Source organism: Platalea leucorodia, assembly GCF_965183815.1.
Source record: "Platalea leucorodia genome assembly, chromosome: 16".
Lineage (NCBI taxonomy): Eukaryota > Metazoa > Chordata > Aves > Pelecaniformes > Threskiornithidae > Platalea > Platalea leucorodia.
The window spans coordinates 3,695,038-3,709,098 of NC_138838.1; the positions used below are offsets into that span (position 1 = coordinate 3,695,038).

Here is a 14,061-nt window from a genome sequence, read left to right on the forward strand (position 1 = left end):
AAAATGAAGTAGAGATTTGATATTTTATCTTCGTTGCTTTTCCTCTGAATGATTCTGACTAACTATTGATATGAATGCCTCTAATTTCAACTTTTTGCTTTTGGGATACGACAAAATTAAGACAGCCTTTCAGGCTGGCCACAGGCAGAGGAAGAACAGACATGTCCAGGGGAGAAATACAGCCATCCAGTGGGAACTAACAGAATAGAAAGGGTTTGGAAATCCTAGTTTCAGAAGCTTGTCTCCAGAGCGGGATTCAAGAGATTTCTGCCACAGGAACACAGGCCCTAAGAGCTTAATTTACAACTGCAGAAGCTCTTCCTTCTGTGTAGGGAAGAGGAATGACCTGGAGTGGGGTTTGGCTAACTGAGCTCTGATCTTGTGCCCTTGGACACATGTTGTGCCTCAGTTTCCCCATGCGTAGAACAGAAGGGTTGCTATTGATGGTCTTTGTAAAGCCTCTCTGAGATGTACTAATGAAAAGTGCCATAGTGATCCAGGTAGTATTATTATTGTGTTGTTCATGGCAGGATCAGTGTGATCCGAAGTCAGAGCGAGCCCTGCACAGAAGCTAAAATCAGGTTTACGGCCCAAGTCCTGTTTTAAGAACACCCCAAGCCTGAATCTAATTCCCGTTTTAGTCTGCCTGGTGTCAGTGGGGCTCTGTGCAGAGGAGCCGGTGCTGATGAAGAGCGTGGCTGGGGTCAGAGTCTTGGTGCCAGCCCTGTGGCACTGCTGGTGGCAGAGCAGCCCCGTTTCTGGGGTGCTGGTTTGAGGGTCCATCCATCCCTACCTCCCTTCAGCCTCTTGTTGAGGAGTGGGGCGAGGACTGGGGTGGAGGCCGTTTGCCCTTCCAGCATAACCGTCACACACACGAGGCTGTTGTTGTGTTCTTAACAACTGTGATTTTACTTCTGTCATACTTTCATGCAAACTGGGTTTTTTTCCACTTTATTTTTGCTGCACAGGGAAATAGCCGAGGACTCCCTGCCTGCACAGAGGATAACAAACAAGGGAAGATTTGAGTTTTGCCCTATTGTTAATGAAAATTTCTTCAGTTCTCCTTTCTGCTGGCTTTTGGGTTGTGAAAGATTTTCCAGATGCCCTGTGTGCCTCCCCCGCCCGAGTCGAACGATAGGTGCGATGAAAATTAACCAAACCAACCAACCAAACAGAAAAAGGCTGGTCGCTTACAAGCTTTGGTAATAAATTTCCTTGTTATTTTTTTGAGTGAGTGGTCAAAACCGCACCTGAAGGCAGAGGCGGCGGGGGGGGGGTGGTGGTGGTGGCTGTCCGGGCCCCCTCCCCAGGGCAGGGCGGACCCTCCCGCTCCCGGTCCCGCTCCGGTCCCGTCCCGTCCGGCGGCGGCGCGGACTCCAAGCCCCGGCATGCGGCGGGGCGGCGCGCAGGCGCGCTGGGCCGGGGTTGAGTGGCAAGTTGTTTGTTCCAGCGAGCACCAGCTGCTCGGCACTCCGGGCTCCGCTGCCTCCCTGCCCGGCTCCGCTCCGCTCCGCGCCCCGCCGGCCTCCCCCGCCGGTCCAACTTTTGCACCCTCTGCTCCCTCATCCCCCCCCCGCCCGCCCCTCCCCGCCCCCGGAGCCGGGAAGGAGGAGAAGGAGCCAGGGGAAAAAAAAAAAAAAAAAAAAAGGCACCGACAATAACAGCCCCCCTCCCCCTCCCCATTCAAAAACACAAAATAAACCCCAGGGATAGATGAACTACAAATGAGAAAGAGGAAAAGATGGAACTGCACATCCTAGAGCACAGGCTCAGAGTGGCCAGCATAGCCAAGGAGAGCATCCAGTTGTTTACCTATGGATTAATCAAACTTGCTTTCCTGTCCTCCAAGACGAGGTAGGTGCTGGGGATGGGGCAGCGCGGGGGCCGGGGGCGCTTTCCGTGCGAGGGGGCCGGGCGCCCTCCTTGCCGGGGTGCTGGGGGGCACCCTCCTTGCCAGGGGCCGGGGTGCTGGGGGGTGTCCCCCTTGCTGCCAGGGGGCCGGGTGCTGGCAGGGCACCCTCCTTCCTGCAGAGGGGCAGGGTGCTGGGGTGGGGGGCACCCCGCGTCCCTGCAGAGGGGCTGGGGTGGGGGGTACCTTCCTTGCAAGGGGGCAGGGCAGCCTCCTTCTTGCAAGGGGGAGGGTTGGTGGGGTGTGGGGCGCCCTCCTTCTTGAAAAAAAGCAGGGTCCTGGGGCGGAGGACATCCCTCCTTGCAAGGGGGCAGGGTCCTGGGGTGGAGGACATCCCTCCTTGCAAGGGAGCAGGGTCCTGGGGTGGGGGACACCCTCCTTGCAAGGGGGTAGGGCACCCTCCTTCCTGCAGAGGGACAGGGTACTGAAGTAGGGGGGACACCCTCCTTGTAAAGGGGCAGGGTGCTGGGACGGGTGAGCGCACCCTCCTTGCAAGAAGTCAGGGTGCTGGGTGAGGGGGGACACCCTCCTCGCCAGAGGGCAGGGATTTTGGAGGGCGAGGGGGGACACCTGGGTCTTCCCTACACACACCCCCCATCCCAAGCCTGGGAGATGGCGATGGGGGTCAGCGCCGGAGTTCGGGGTGCCCCCCGTAAGGTTCTCGGGCAGCCCCCGGTGAGGCTCCCGCCTCCCGCCGCCCTTCCCGGGCCGCCTCGCCCGGCAGCGGCGCGCCGCGGGGAGCGGGGAGCCGGAACAGGTGGGGGCCGGGGGGCGGCAGGCACGGGGCGACCGCCGGACAACAAAGGCAACAACAGCAACCAGAGGAGGAGGAGGAGTGGTTTTTTTTTTTTTTTTTTGCCTCTCGCTCTCCTTTTTTTTTTTTTTTTTTTTTTTCCCCCTTCCCTTCCCTGGTTGTTGTTCCTTGCAGCACTTAAAGAGCGAATCGTCCACACGCGTGTTTGTTTTAAAAGGTGCTTTTTCAATGCTGCCAAATTGGAGGAGGACGATGGGCAATGTATGCCTTGCACTTGGTTCTCTTTAAAAATTGTGATATTGAGTAATATAGATTGTGATAGCTTTCGGGGAAAAAAAAAAAAAGGAAAAACGTAGTGGAAGGGATTGTGAGAATTTTATATATATATATATATTTTTTTTTTTTTTTAAGGGGAGGGAAAAAAAATACTCCAGCCAGTTTATTGAATGTATATAAGCTGCCTAGGCCTTTCGCAGCAAAACAACTTGAATTGCAAATGGATATTCTTGTGTCTTCACTTAGCTTGTTGACTTTGTTGCTCTGTTCAGAAAGAGGAATGGAAATGTAAATAACACAACTCAAACTCTTCTTGTTTTTCCAGCCTGATAATTAGTATTTCAGTTTTCTCCCCAGATTCATCTCAGGTAGCATTCTTGTATGAAGGTGGGAAATTTTCTTTGGCAGTAGCAAAATAATAAATAGATAATAAATTTGCTTTTTATTTTTTAAATTGTTTTATTCCAAGCTGTAATTCAATCCTCTCTCTGTGATAATGCTTACGGATGAATGGACCTATTTGTGGTGTAATTTGATTACAGTCCCTTATCTTACAGTTAAACTTCATGCATTGAAATTTCACTCTGATTTGGGGCTCATCCCACTTGGCTCACCACTAACGTTGTTTGCAGTGTAAAGTGTATCAGCACCTTGTTTACTGCTGTCCCTGAATACTCAACAGGGCATTAAAGGCTCCTCAGTTTGAAATTTCTATTTTTAATGTGTGGTTTCATTATAATTGAAAGTGGTTGCTGATTTTTTTGGAGAGGTTGTTGCTCCCCCTCCCATGCTTGAAATGTCACTGTTAACGTCAACAGTGAAATCTTTAAATCTGTCACTCCTAATGCACAGACTGGGGTTTGGTGGATTTTTTTTTTTTTTTTTTTTATTTTTAAGTTCAGGGATGGTCCCATTGTCCTTTTGTTTCACACCACATTTCGCATCTTCAACATTAGAGAGCTGTGAAAGGGTTAGGGCAGTAAGATCAGCCCTTTGGGGTGTGATGCCTCGTCCTGCATTTGGGTGCACCACTTGACAGTTTGGTATTGCCTCTAGTGACTGTGGCGTCTGGCCCTTTCCATGCACAGTGAGCATCGATAATCTTTCCTTAGCTTCCATGGAATCCCACTAGTCGGGAACAAAAACTGTTTGTGGAAAGGTTTGTTGGCATGGGAAACTTCTATTTATTTCCCTTTTGTTTGTTTTGTTGTTTTTGCAGACAGAGATGCAGGGGAGAGAAGGGGAAGCTTGTTTGTGTTATTCTTAAGACAACTGATAGTACTGAAACATTGCTTTCTCCTGTGTGCTTTTTACGTGCCCTGAGGCAAACAAGGTCCCTGCCCCACAGACCTTCTGCTCTGATGAACACCATGTGTATGAGGAAGGTGAGGGTCTCTGGGAGCTGTAGCTCCGTAAATTTATGATCCCACTGTTTTCTTTTTCCTCCTCCTTTAAGAAGTGAATGTGCCCAGGAGACAACTTTTTATATGGGTGCAAGACAAATCTCCCCTCCCAACCACCCATCTGAAAAGGACCACTGGGTGGGTGAAAGGGGGAGGTGGCCTACATCCCTGCTAATCTTTTCTGATGAGATAGAAAAGATGCCAGTTCCTTACACCACTTATATTTTTCCCAGTGAGACCTTAAACAGAGTTTTTACCTGTGCTGCAAGGCTGCCAGTAAGAAATAATGATTTGTGGGACAGATGTGATCCAGAGAGGTGGCAATGACATCATCAGTATCCTTATGTTAGTCATGCAAGAAACTCTACAGTTTTTACACAGGCTCTTCTGAGAAGTGATCTGGAGGGAGTATTGGAGTCTCTTTAATGTTCTCATACACCAGGGAAAAGGGCTGGAATAATTTTTTAAATCTAGTACGTTTTTCTTAATTCTCTTGGGAAGGAAAAGTAACAAATCTCCCTCTTTTTATTTGGCCTTTTGCCACTTTCAGTCTGCCCTTGTTCATGACATGAGTCTTTTAATTTAGCTTCTGTTACAATGGCAGTATTTTTTTTGAACAAAGAACAGCAATTTTGGAACTATTCCGATGGCCAGAAGCAAGAAAGCAGTTAACGAGGTGAAGAGGTGAGACCAGTAGTGAATAAAACAGTGGGCTGAACTGAGCTGAAAGAAAAACACTATTATTCATAACTTTAAGTTAGGCATGAGGTATTTTATTCAAAGTTGCATTAAGACAGGTAGTCCAGAAATAAATAATAGCGAAACTCCTAAGCAGTTATGCTGAGCGCTGTGCTCTTGATGCTTTGCTTGTGTAAATAAGTGCAGACCTATTGATTTCAACTGAGCTCTGCCAGGCACCCTAGTGGAGGATCAGATCCGTGTAATTTTTAGTTGCATGCGGAAGATTTGCACATGTCTAATCTTTTTGCTATTGCTGTCATTGTCATCCTAGTGTTTTATTGATTGCGTTGTGTCTGTGTTTGGCTTGAAAGTTCCTTGGTGCCAAGGATCTTCACCTATTCGGAAGGCGTGCTGGATGTTTATGTATGTAAATATAACAACTGTGCCTGGTTTTAACATTGCCTCCTTTATCTTTTGTACGTGCCTCTGTAAATGTTAGTTCTCCGGGACGGAGAACTGTGCTCATGTGTGAACTCCCACCTTCAGCTCCCTGCGTGCTGCAAAAAGAACAGTTTCCCTCCCACCAAACTTAAGTGTCTCCGCTTCCTTGGTCAGAGTTAAACCATCTCATGCTATTGGGCGATGTGGTCACAAGTAACCTGCTTGAGGACTTGATAGACATACTAATGTGCTGCTACATTCCTGTCTTGATTTTTTTTTTTTTTCTCCTAATTGCAAAATATTTTTAACTGCATCTCCTTTTACTGCATAGGAATTAAATCTGAATGGAGGGGGAGGAGGGACAGTCTTGGATAATGCTTGCACTGAGCCACCAGTGCATGCAATAGGGAGAAGGAAGGTGAGCCTGACCTTGCCTTTTGAGTGTATATACAAATATATGGAGAGTTTAAGTCCTGGAGAATAAAGTGGGGTCAGGGTTCTTTCAAGCACTGTATCTGTATAATGTAATTAGCCTGATTTCTGGGTAATGCTTTGGTAGACACTTGAACATCTGGAGTCACTGAGTTAACAAGTAGCCTTTCCTCTCTCTGTTCTGGTACCTAATATAAAGAGTTGGTGGTAAATAGTGAAATTAAAGTAGTTGAGGGAGAAAGGTATTATTTAAATGCTAATGCTATTAAGTTATAACCAGGATGAAGTTGAGAGGTTAGTTTGTTCACAGGGCTGGGCGGTTAAAATAATTGCAGGTCATGTGTCTAGCATCACAAATTTTAAAATCCCTAACTGAGAGTTTTCTGATACCGTTTAGTTTGAGATGGTCATTATTTCAGCGTGCTGAAGAGAAGGAGCAAGTTCTGCATGTGTAAAGGATGAGACCTTGGTCACAAGTGTTTAAGGCAGCCATTTCAAAAGCATCTGTCAGTCTGGTTTCTTTTCCGAGATGCTCAAGTCTTCTTCTAGAGGTGCAGTTTGTGTATATTGGTGACTTGAAGCAGAATTACAGGCACTTCGCAAGCTTGCCGATTTGGCACTAAATGCAGAAGGCTGGCCGTGCGAGTGCAGTGCTTCCCAGAGAAGCCGGATAGCGTGGAAGAGCCGGGCTGGGCTGTGCCCCATGTTTGACGCTGCTTGTCATGCAGCCTCTCCCATGGGATGCTTGGAGGCAGGAGGTATTCTTAGAGTAGAGAGGTGCTTAAAAATATTCATTCTAATAAAAATGTAGCAAGTAGTAAACAATGATAAACTCTACAGAATAAGCTGGATTTTCTTTGGTCTTTGAACAAAAAATGAAACTAGGTTTGTTAATCTTTGCTAAGTTCGTGGTGGTATTTTTGGTAATCTGTCCATTTTGCTTGGTAATAATTGACACCTCTACTTATGAACAGTGTGTTGTTGCTATTAATATAAGTGTTTCTCATTCCCTGATCACTTGTTTACTGTCTAGGTGTCCTGAAATTGGAGATACTGTAATAAAACGTCTATTTTGGATTTCAGAGCATAATAGGACAAACAAGTGCTTAAAATGTATCTGTGCATCATTTGAGGACATTGAAGAGATCAGTAGTCTGTTTCCTGTGGTATGAACTCAGTCAAACAAATGTCGTTTATGCCCTTACATGAAATACAGATTGGTTTGCAATATTGGGTGATCATCTGGCAAAAGCAAGTTACTCCTGTTGTTAAAACAATTCCCCCACCACCACCACCTTGGCTTCTGCCATCCTGCATGTCCTAGGAAGATCACTGAATAAAGGCTTTTGCAAGTTATAAGACAGTGTTTACTCATCTAAAACAAGTTGCTCGTGTTTTCTTCTGGTGTGGCAAAGACTCCCAAACGTCTTGGGGTTTTTTTTGTTGTTGTGGTGGTGGTGTTGGTTTTTTTCTTTTCTTTTCCTGGGGGTGTATGTGTGTGTGATATCTGAGGTTTGGGGACTTCTTTTTTCAGTCTCACTTGGTGACCATCTGTTACAGAGGGGCCAAGCACTGATGTCCAGACACCACAGGAGGCTGGAGTGATGGGAAGCCTCATGGCTAAAGCCGCCTGCGTGCCCTTCCCCAAAGCACTTTGCCATCTTGTTTGCATCACCATGTGCATGTATGGTGCCGAACTTGCTGGTGGATATTCAGGATGAGTAAGAGCTAATGAGAATCAGATAAATGAGAAGGAGAGAGACTAGAAGTTACTTGTTTGGGCTAACGAAGGACATAAGCTCTTTAATTGTGAATGTCATCAATTTGTGTTCAGGGCTGCTGGGCGTTTCAGCTGCCGCGGGGCTGTGAGAACATTCTGCAGTGTTTTAATACATTAAACCTTGGAAAGAGCAGGTTTCCTTCCTGATGGTCTCTTATTGTTTATCTACAAATGTTGTTATTATTTCCCTTTCTTTTCTGCTTCTGGCACTTTGCCTGGCAGTGCTGTCATGCAGTCCTCAACCTACCATGTGGTCCCATCAGGCTAAGGCTGATGCCAAGTCAGAAGCTGACAGGAGTGCTTAGAAACTAAATGAGATTCAAAAGGTGGAACTGAAGTACTGGATCAAACCCACGGTGTAATGCTGGGGAGCACTATGTGCTGGAGAAATGTTGGTTTAGATACTGGACGTTTTAACAGGGCTGTTCATTCTTTTTAAGATTGTTTTTCTTCTTCTTCTTGTCTGAACTCGGGACATTTGCCTTTTAAATAAATAAATACCTGGCTGTAGTTTGTAGTGGGCTGGTTGTTTTTCCTTATTTCCCGTGCTAAACTGTTTCCATCCATTGGCACAGCTGTTGCATGGATGTAATGCATCGTCTGGGGATAAGGTATACAACATCATTGATGTAAACTAAACAACACTGGTGCCCACTGATGTTGAGGTGAGAAATAAAAAAAGAGGAAAAAATATTTATCTTTTGCCATGTAACTTGTTAAAGATCCCTTCCACTGCATATTTGTTTATTACTTTCAGATTAAAGTCAATATTTAAATGAAAAATGTGGTTTTTATTAGATCCTAGATGGCTCCCCCTGCAAGCTGGGTGCTCTTATGCTTCAGCAGTAGAGCAAATGTATTGCAGGTCTGTTAAGGAAAAGTATGACTATTGTGCATTCGTCATTAAGAAGTAACAGCTGAGTTGTTCATTAACACAATAGTTTGAATCCACAGGCTACTCCTTCCACTGAGTTATAACTTAAATTAGGCTCCATTTGATGGCTGGAACTATTTGACAATGCCTTGTTTGTGCTCTATAAATATGTAAATCTTTCCACTTAATTCTTCTCTTTTTTTTTTAATCTGTTGAGCACACTGCCTCATTTATCTCATACACAACTCCTTAATCGTCCTGCATGTTTCAATGTTTTAATATATTTGGACAAGGGCTACAATTTCTTTTTTCAGAGGAAACAGTGCAGATTTGTTCTTTTGTTTACTGCCAACTCCAGAGTAAACTCCAGCTCTGATCTGCTGATAGCTGAAGGCTGGTAAAGGAAGAATTCTACAACAGGAATGTGAGGAAATAACTCCATTCATTGCAGTTCAGAATCAACAGAGCAAAGCCTGTAAGTTGCTGTTATCATTTCAAAGTAAAAAGATCTCTCCTCCCCCCGAGCTCGGCTTGGTTTTGTGTAGCTAACTATAAGATATATTTGTTAAGAGAGAAAACAACAGACAAAAATGTTTTATTATGGCACAAAAGAAATAAAGGTTATTAAGCCTGTTTCATGACTATGCAATTCCCTGTTAGTTTCAGACCTATTGCACAAAGTTTTACTGTGCTGACCGTGGCAACGGAGAATCTGATCTCATTTTTGTGGTCTGATGTATAATAAACATTTTGTACTGGTTGATAAAGTGTTATTTTCAAATCCAGAAAAAGCAGTGAATGCCTAAACTTCCTCACCAACCAGAACCAACTTCCTTGCTTTGGTCTGTTAAAGGTGCTTTACTAGAGATTAAAATAAAAAGTCTGCTTCTGAGCTGCAGGCTGCTTGAGAAGGCTCGCGGCAGTAATGCGGAGGTATCGGAGTTGCTATTTAGCACAGGGCTGGCATGTGGAAAAGAGAAGTGGTGAGTTTGCTTGGTGGCAGCAGACCGTTTGTTAATCCTTTGAGGACTTCTGAGATACGCTTTTTTGTGGGGATGTCTCAGTAGGCAAAGTGATTTTTTTTCGGACCTTTGTGGTCCAATTAAGTTTCGTTAACGTGATGGAATAGATGTTTTTCAGATACTCCTGCTACTTATTGGCCAGTAATTGTAGGGAGATGTAGGCTGTTACTGGTGGTAGGCTGTCCTTGACCCAAATTCTTTCAATACAAATTGTTTATAAAGTAGGTACCCAACCCTCTTGTAAGTGTGAATGTGTGTTTGATTAAGATGTAAAGTTCATTTTCTTTGCCTGCAGAGTTTTAGTGTCCTTGTTACAGAGGATACTGGAGATGTCATAAGGTGTTGCAAGCTACACCGCTTAAGTTTAGGTGAAATGCAACCTTTAAGTCTTATGTAAAGTATTCAAATAGGTGAATTAAAAAAAAAGATACTGGGGGAATTTCTAAAGCTGGGAGGGGAAAATTTACAAGTTTTGACACGGATAGAACAGTTAAACCGTAGGTGTGACTCTCCCTGTCTTTTTCTGTTCAGGCTTTTTAGAAATGTTACGTGTCAGAGAATCTGGGTAATGATACGCACTGGTTTTAGTGATACCTGAATATTTATCCTAGTTCTGTGGTTAAAAGCTCAGTATTCAACCCTTTATTATGCCACACGTGTATCCCGTTTTACAGGGCGAGTTGGTTGAAGTTGACAAGTCAGAAACCTTGGTTGAAATGGCCCATGTTAATCTTGTTTAACATTTGTAGCGTTTATTCCTTTTCCTAAAGAAAGATTGACTCTTCTCTTTTGATAACCTCTAAGGCACTCACTTGCAAATAAATGTAGTCTTGGCAAAAATAAAAAAAAGGTTGTTCCTAATAATGAGAAGGATATACGCTGTATGCATCTAAGCAACTGTATACATTTACATAGATTTACTTAGTCTTTATTTTTATGCTTTTTTGAAAATGATGGATGACTTATTACATGATTAATCTTTCAGTTGTGATCTTTTTCAAGCTGCTTCTGGGTGGAAATTGGAGTTTGATTATAACATGGAAAACAAACATATTCATTTGCTGTTTTTAAACTAATAGGCAATATCTAATGTGCTGAGTATTTAGGAAAAAAAAATCTCAGCCCATTTTGTGTTTATAACTAAGCAGTGTAATGTGACCTGTACTAAACAAATGAAACCGATGGTGACTTGAGCTGATGCTTGTCAAGGCATTGGAGCTGGTAGATCTCAGCCTCCCACACCTACTTCTTGTTTGCAGACTGGAAGAAAAAAACCCAAGTTTACTTGCCTTTTCAGTTCCTAATTTGTTTCTCAACCTGGAATGAACTATTCTGAACTAAACTGAGTAATTTGCAATGAGGAGAATATTCTCCCTTCTTGCAAAAGATGCTGTTGCTGTCAAAATTTGGCTTATTGTGTAAATGGACTGGTTCCAGTTTCTTTGTCACCAATTTCTCCTCAATTGACTGGTTTAATTTGCTTTGGAGTTTCAGCAGCAAACATACTTTTGATAATTGTTATTTAAATTATTGTATTTACACCTAAGATGCCATCACTCAAAAAATGATTTTGGATATCTTTAAATCAGATTAGCTAATGTTAAAATAAAATTGTGCTTTAATTGCTTTCATGTTCAAACTACTTGGTTGCAATATGGAAATGTTAGAATTAACCTGTCTCTCACCACTGTGGGGATAAATTTAGGACAGTTTGTGATATACTGAGATGATGTGTTTTGAGTTGCACGTTATTACCCATTTGGCATTTTCACAAGCCAAGCAGAGTTTTAATGTGCGTGGCTTGTTTGCATCTGCTGAGCTAGCAAGGTGTGAAACCATACGCTTGTGGCTCATTCTCTCCTGAGCTTACCGCCGGTTTTAGACTAGTTAGTGAGTGGTGGGACCATGTGTTTTGCAATACTTACCTTTTACAAACTAAGGGGACACAAATTGAGATAGATTATTGTTTTTGTTAAGAGTAGACAGTCCATAGCAATCTCTGTGTGAATGAAATGAATACATTCTTCTGGAAAATGAAATGGATTTGAGTTACCTGCACTGCAGGCAAGGTAATGGTCGTTACAAATGTACAAAATGACTGGATTCCTAAAGAACAGAGCATCGCTTTTGACACAGATTTTTTTTTTTTTTAAATGGTTGCTTTCTTTTCAGTATTTCTGGCATACGGGTGTACTGGTATTTTGATGGCTGCCAGGAACCCCTTTGCTAGACCAGTATAATTTCGGCTAAGTACAGAAGAGGCTAGCAAGAACTCAGCTTGACCAAAGCAGGCTTTATGGTTTGATGGGGGGGAGAGGAAGAGGAGCAGAAGATGACAGAGCACGGGGTTGGCCTGGTGAATGAGCATGGATGTCTCATAACTACATGGGAGCCTCATGCCTGACTTAAACGGTTAATGCCATAGTGAATCCTTAACCTTTTTGCGTTGTTTTCAGTCTAAGCCTGGTACCATGCTGCCGTCACAAAATTAGAAAATAGCAAATCTTCATAGAATGGTTGAGGTTGGGAAGGATCTCTGAAGATCATCTAGCCCAACCCCACAGCTCAAGGCAGAGCCAACTAGAGCAAGTTGCTCAGGACTTTGTCCAGTTGGATCTTGTACTTAAAGCCGTGCATGGAGCTTTGCTCTCTTCTGCGTTGGCATGTTGTTGACCTTCTTGACATTCTAATGCTTTGCTCCATTCGGTGTTACTTTCTGCGTAGCATTATAATGTGTAATGTAATGTCTCATTTAAATAGGACAAAGTGTATTTTGAACTTAAGAGTGAGATTGTACAACCTCTCAGTTTTGGAGAGAACTGTTGGAGAACTGTCCGCTGCAGTAATTTATTGGTCCCTTTATGTTTCTTTGTGAGTATTTTGTGTGAAACTGCTTATTGGCTGTAAACCATGAAAAAAACCTAGCTGAAGTTAGAGCAGCCTCAAGGCTGCTTTAACTTAAACTGGAAGCCAAAAAATTCTATAGCTGGCTAAGAGCAAAGCTTGCCTTGGGAAAGGGCATGTACTCACTTCTGTACCAGTGCAGACAGCTGAATTACAATTTGTAAGGGTGTTAGATGAATGTATAAAACCAATTAAGTTACTTCTACCCAAGCCCTCTACACAGGAGTTTTATTTATGCCCTTGACGTAAGTAAGGGAAAGTATTAGAATGGTGTGAAGTCCAAATGTTACTTGATTTGACTTTAATGTACACTATTGTGTGGTGGGTGCCCTACAGTAAAAGTTGTGCTTTGGTTCTTGTACAGTTTCTGAAATCCTACTGTAATAGTGGTCATGCGATGAAACCACACTATAGGAAAGCGTTTTCTCTGTAGTCTTTGTATTGGTATCAAGTTACTCCAAGGCCCTGCATTTCTGAGTGGTTCTCATAATTCCTGTATGTACAGTCATTTTCTTGGCTTTATGCCTTGTCACATTACCCATCGCGGTGCTGTAATCCGGGGGCTGCCGAGGCTTGACCCCAGGAGAAGCGCTCTGTGGTTGTGTGTAGGATAAAAGTCTCGAAGGGAAGGGTTTGCGCCAAATCACGGAGCCATCCCCTGGTAGTTCTTATGCTGTGACAGGCCAGAAATACTTTTAGTTTGCACAGGAGTGTGAAATGGAATGTGGCATGGCTGAAGTAAAAGGACTTTGTGTGTCCTGTACCCGTTTGAATGGCTTTGTTCATTCAGATGGTGGTTGAATTGCAATCTTAGGCAATGATTTAAATATGAAATAGTCCCAAACCAATATGGTTATCTATTAGCTTTTAATGATTTTGTGAAGCAGTGTATTTTGAATGGATATCTCATTGTAAGAGTGATAATGACCTAATTAGCGGTGGAAAAAAACAGGAAAAAAGTCAGAAATGATAAATCGTATGTGCATGTATGTGTAAAATGCTTCGTGTAAGATTTGTGTCCTTTTGAGATGTACATGAGCATATCCTTTAAATTCATCCTCTTCTGTGTTTATAGTGTATGACTGAGGCTTTAAACTGATACATCCTTGGCTGTTAATCCATGTTTGCTAGCCTTCCATGGCATGTTATTGCTGTTTATCTCCTTTTGAGTTCCCACTGACTGGAACATAACCATGCATTTTTCTTACGGATTTGTAGATGGCCACAGTACTTAGAACAGTTAATGGCTCTGCCTTTAGGTGCAGTCTCCGTTGACGGGATAACTGAGGGTGCAGTTGGAGGATCATAGCAAAGCAGTTGATGAAATTCCTGGCCTCGAGTCAACAGTTCCCACCTCCAGTGTTGTGGAAGTTGCTGTTAACTTGCTGAGCGTGATCCAAGTTCGGGGGGGGGGGGGGGAACCCCACACCTTTGAAGCCAAATCATTTTGGTTAGATTTATGGCACAAACTCACAGACAGTTGCAGTAGTACAGCTACGGGATGGTTAATTTTGGAGTTGGAGTAGAAAGATTGATTTCTTAACCTTTCTTTACTGCCCAGGAGAATGGTCAGATGATTAGATCT

General features: G+C 43.5%; 1 protein-coding gene across 1 annotated transcript in view; it reads left to right on the top strand.

Moving 5' to 3' along the window:
• The first annotated feature begins 1,485 nt into the window (after nt 1–1,485).
• Nucleotides 1,486–14,061, top strand: part of CASTOR2 (cytosolic arginine sensor for mTORC1 subunit 2) — a 123,866-nt gene continuing 111,290 nt past the window's right edge. Inside the window, exon 1 of the mRNA XM_082328153.1 lies at nt 1,486–1,854. Coding sequence (XP_082184279.1) covers nt 1,742–1,854 — 113 coding nt within the window. The 5' untranslated portion in view covers nt 1,486–1,741. The remainder of the gene's footprint in view (nt 1,855–14,061) is intronic.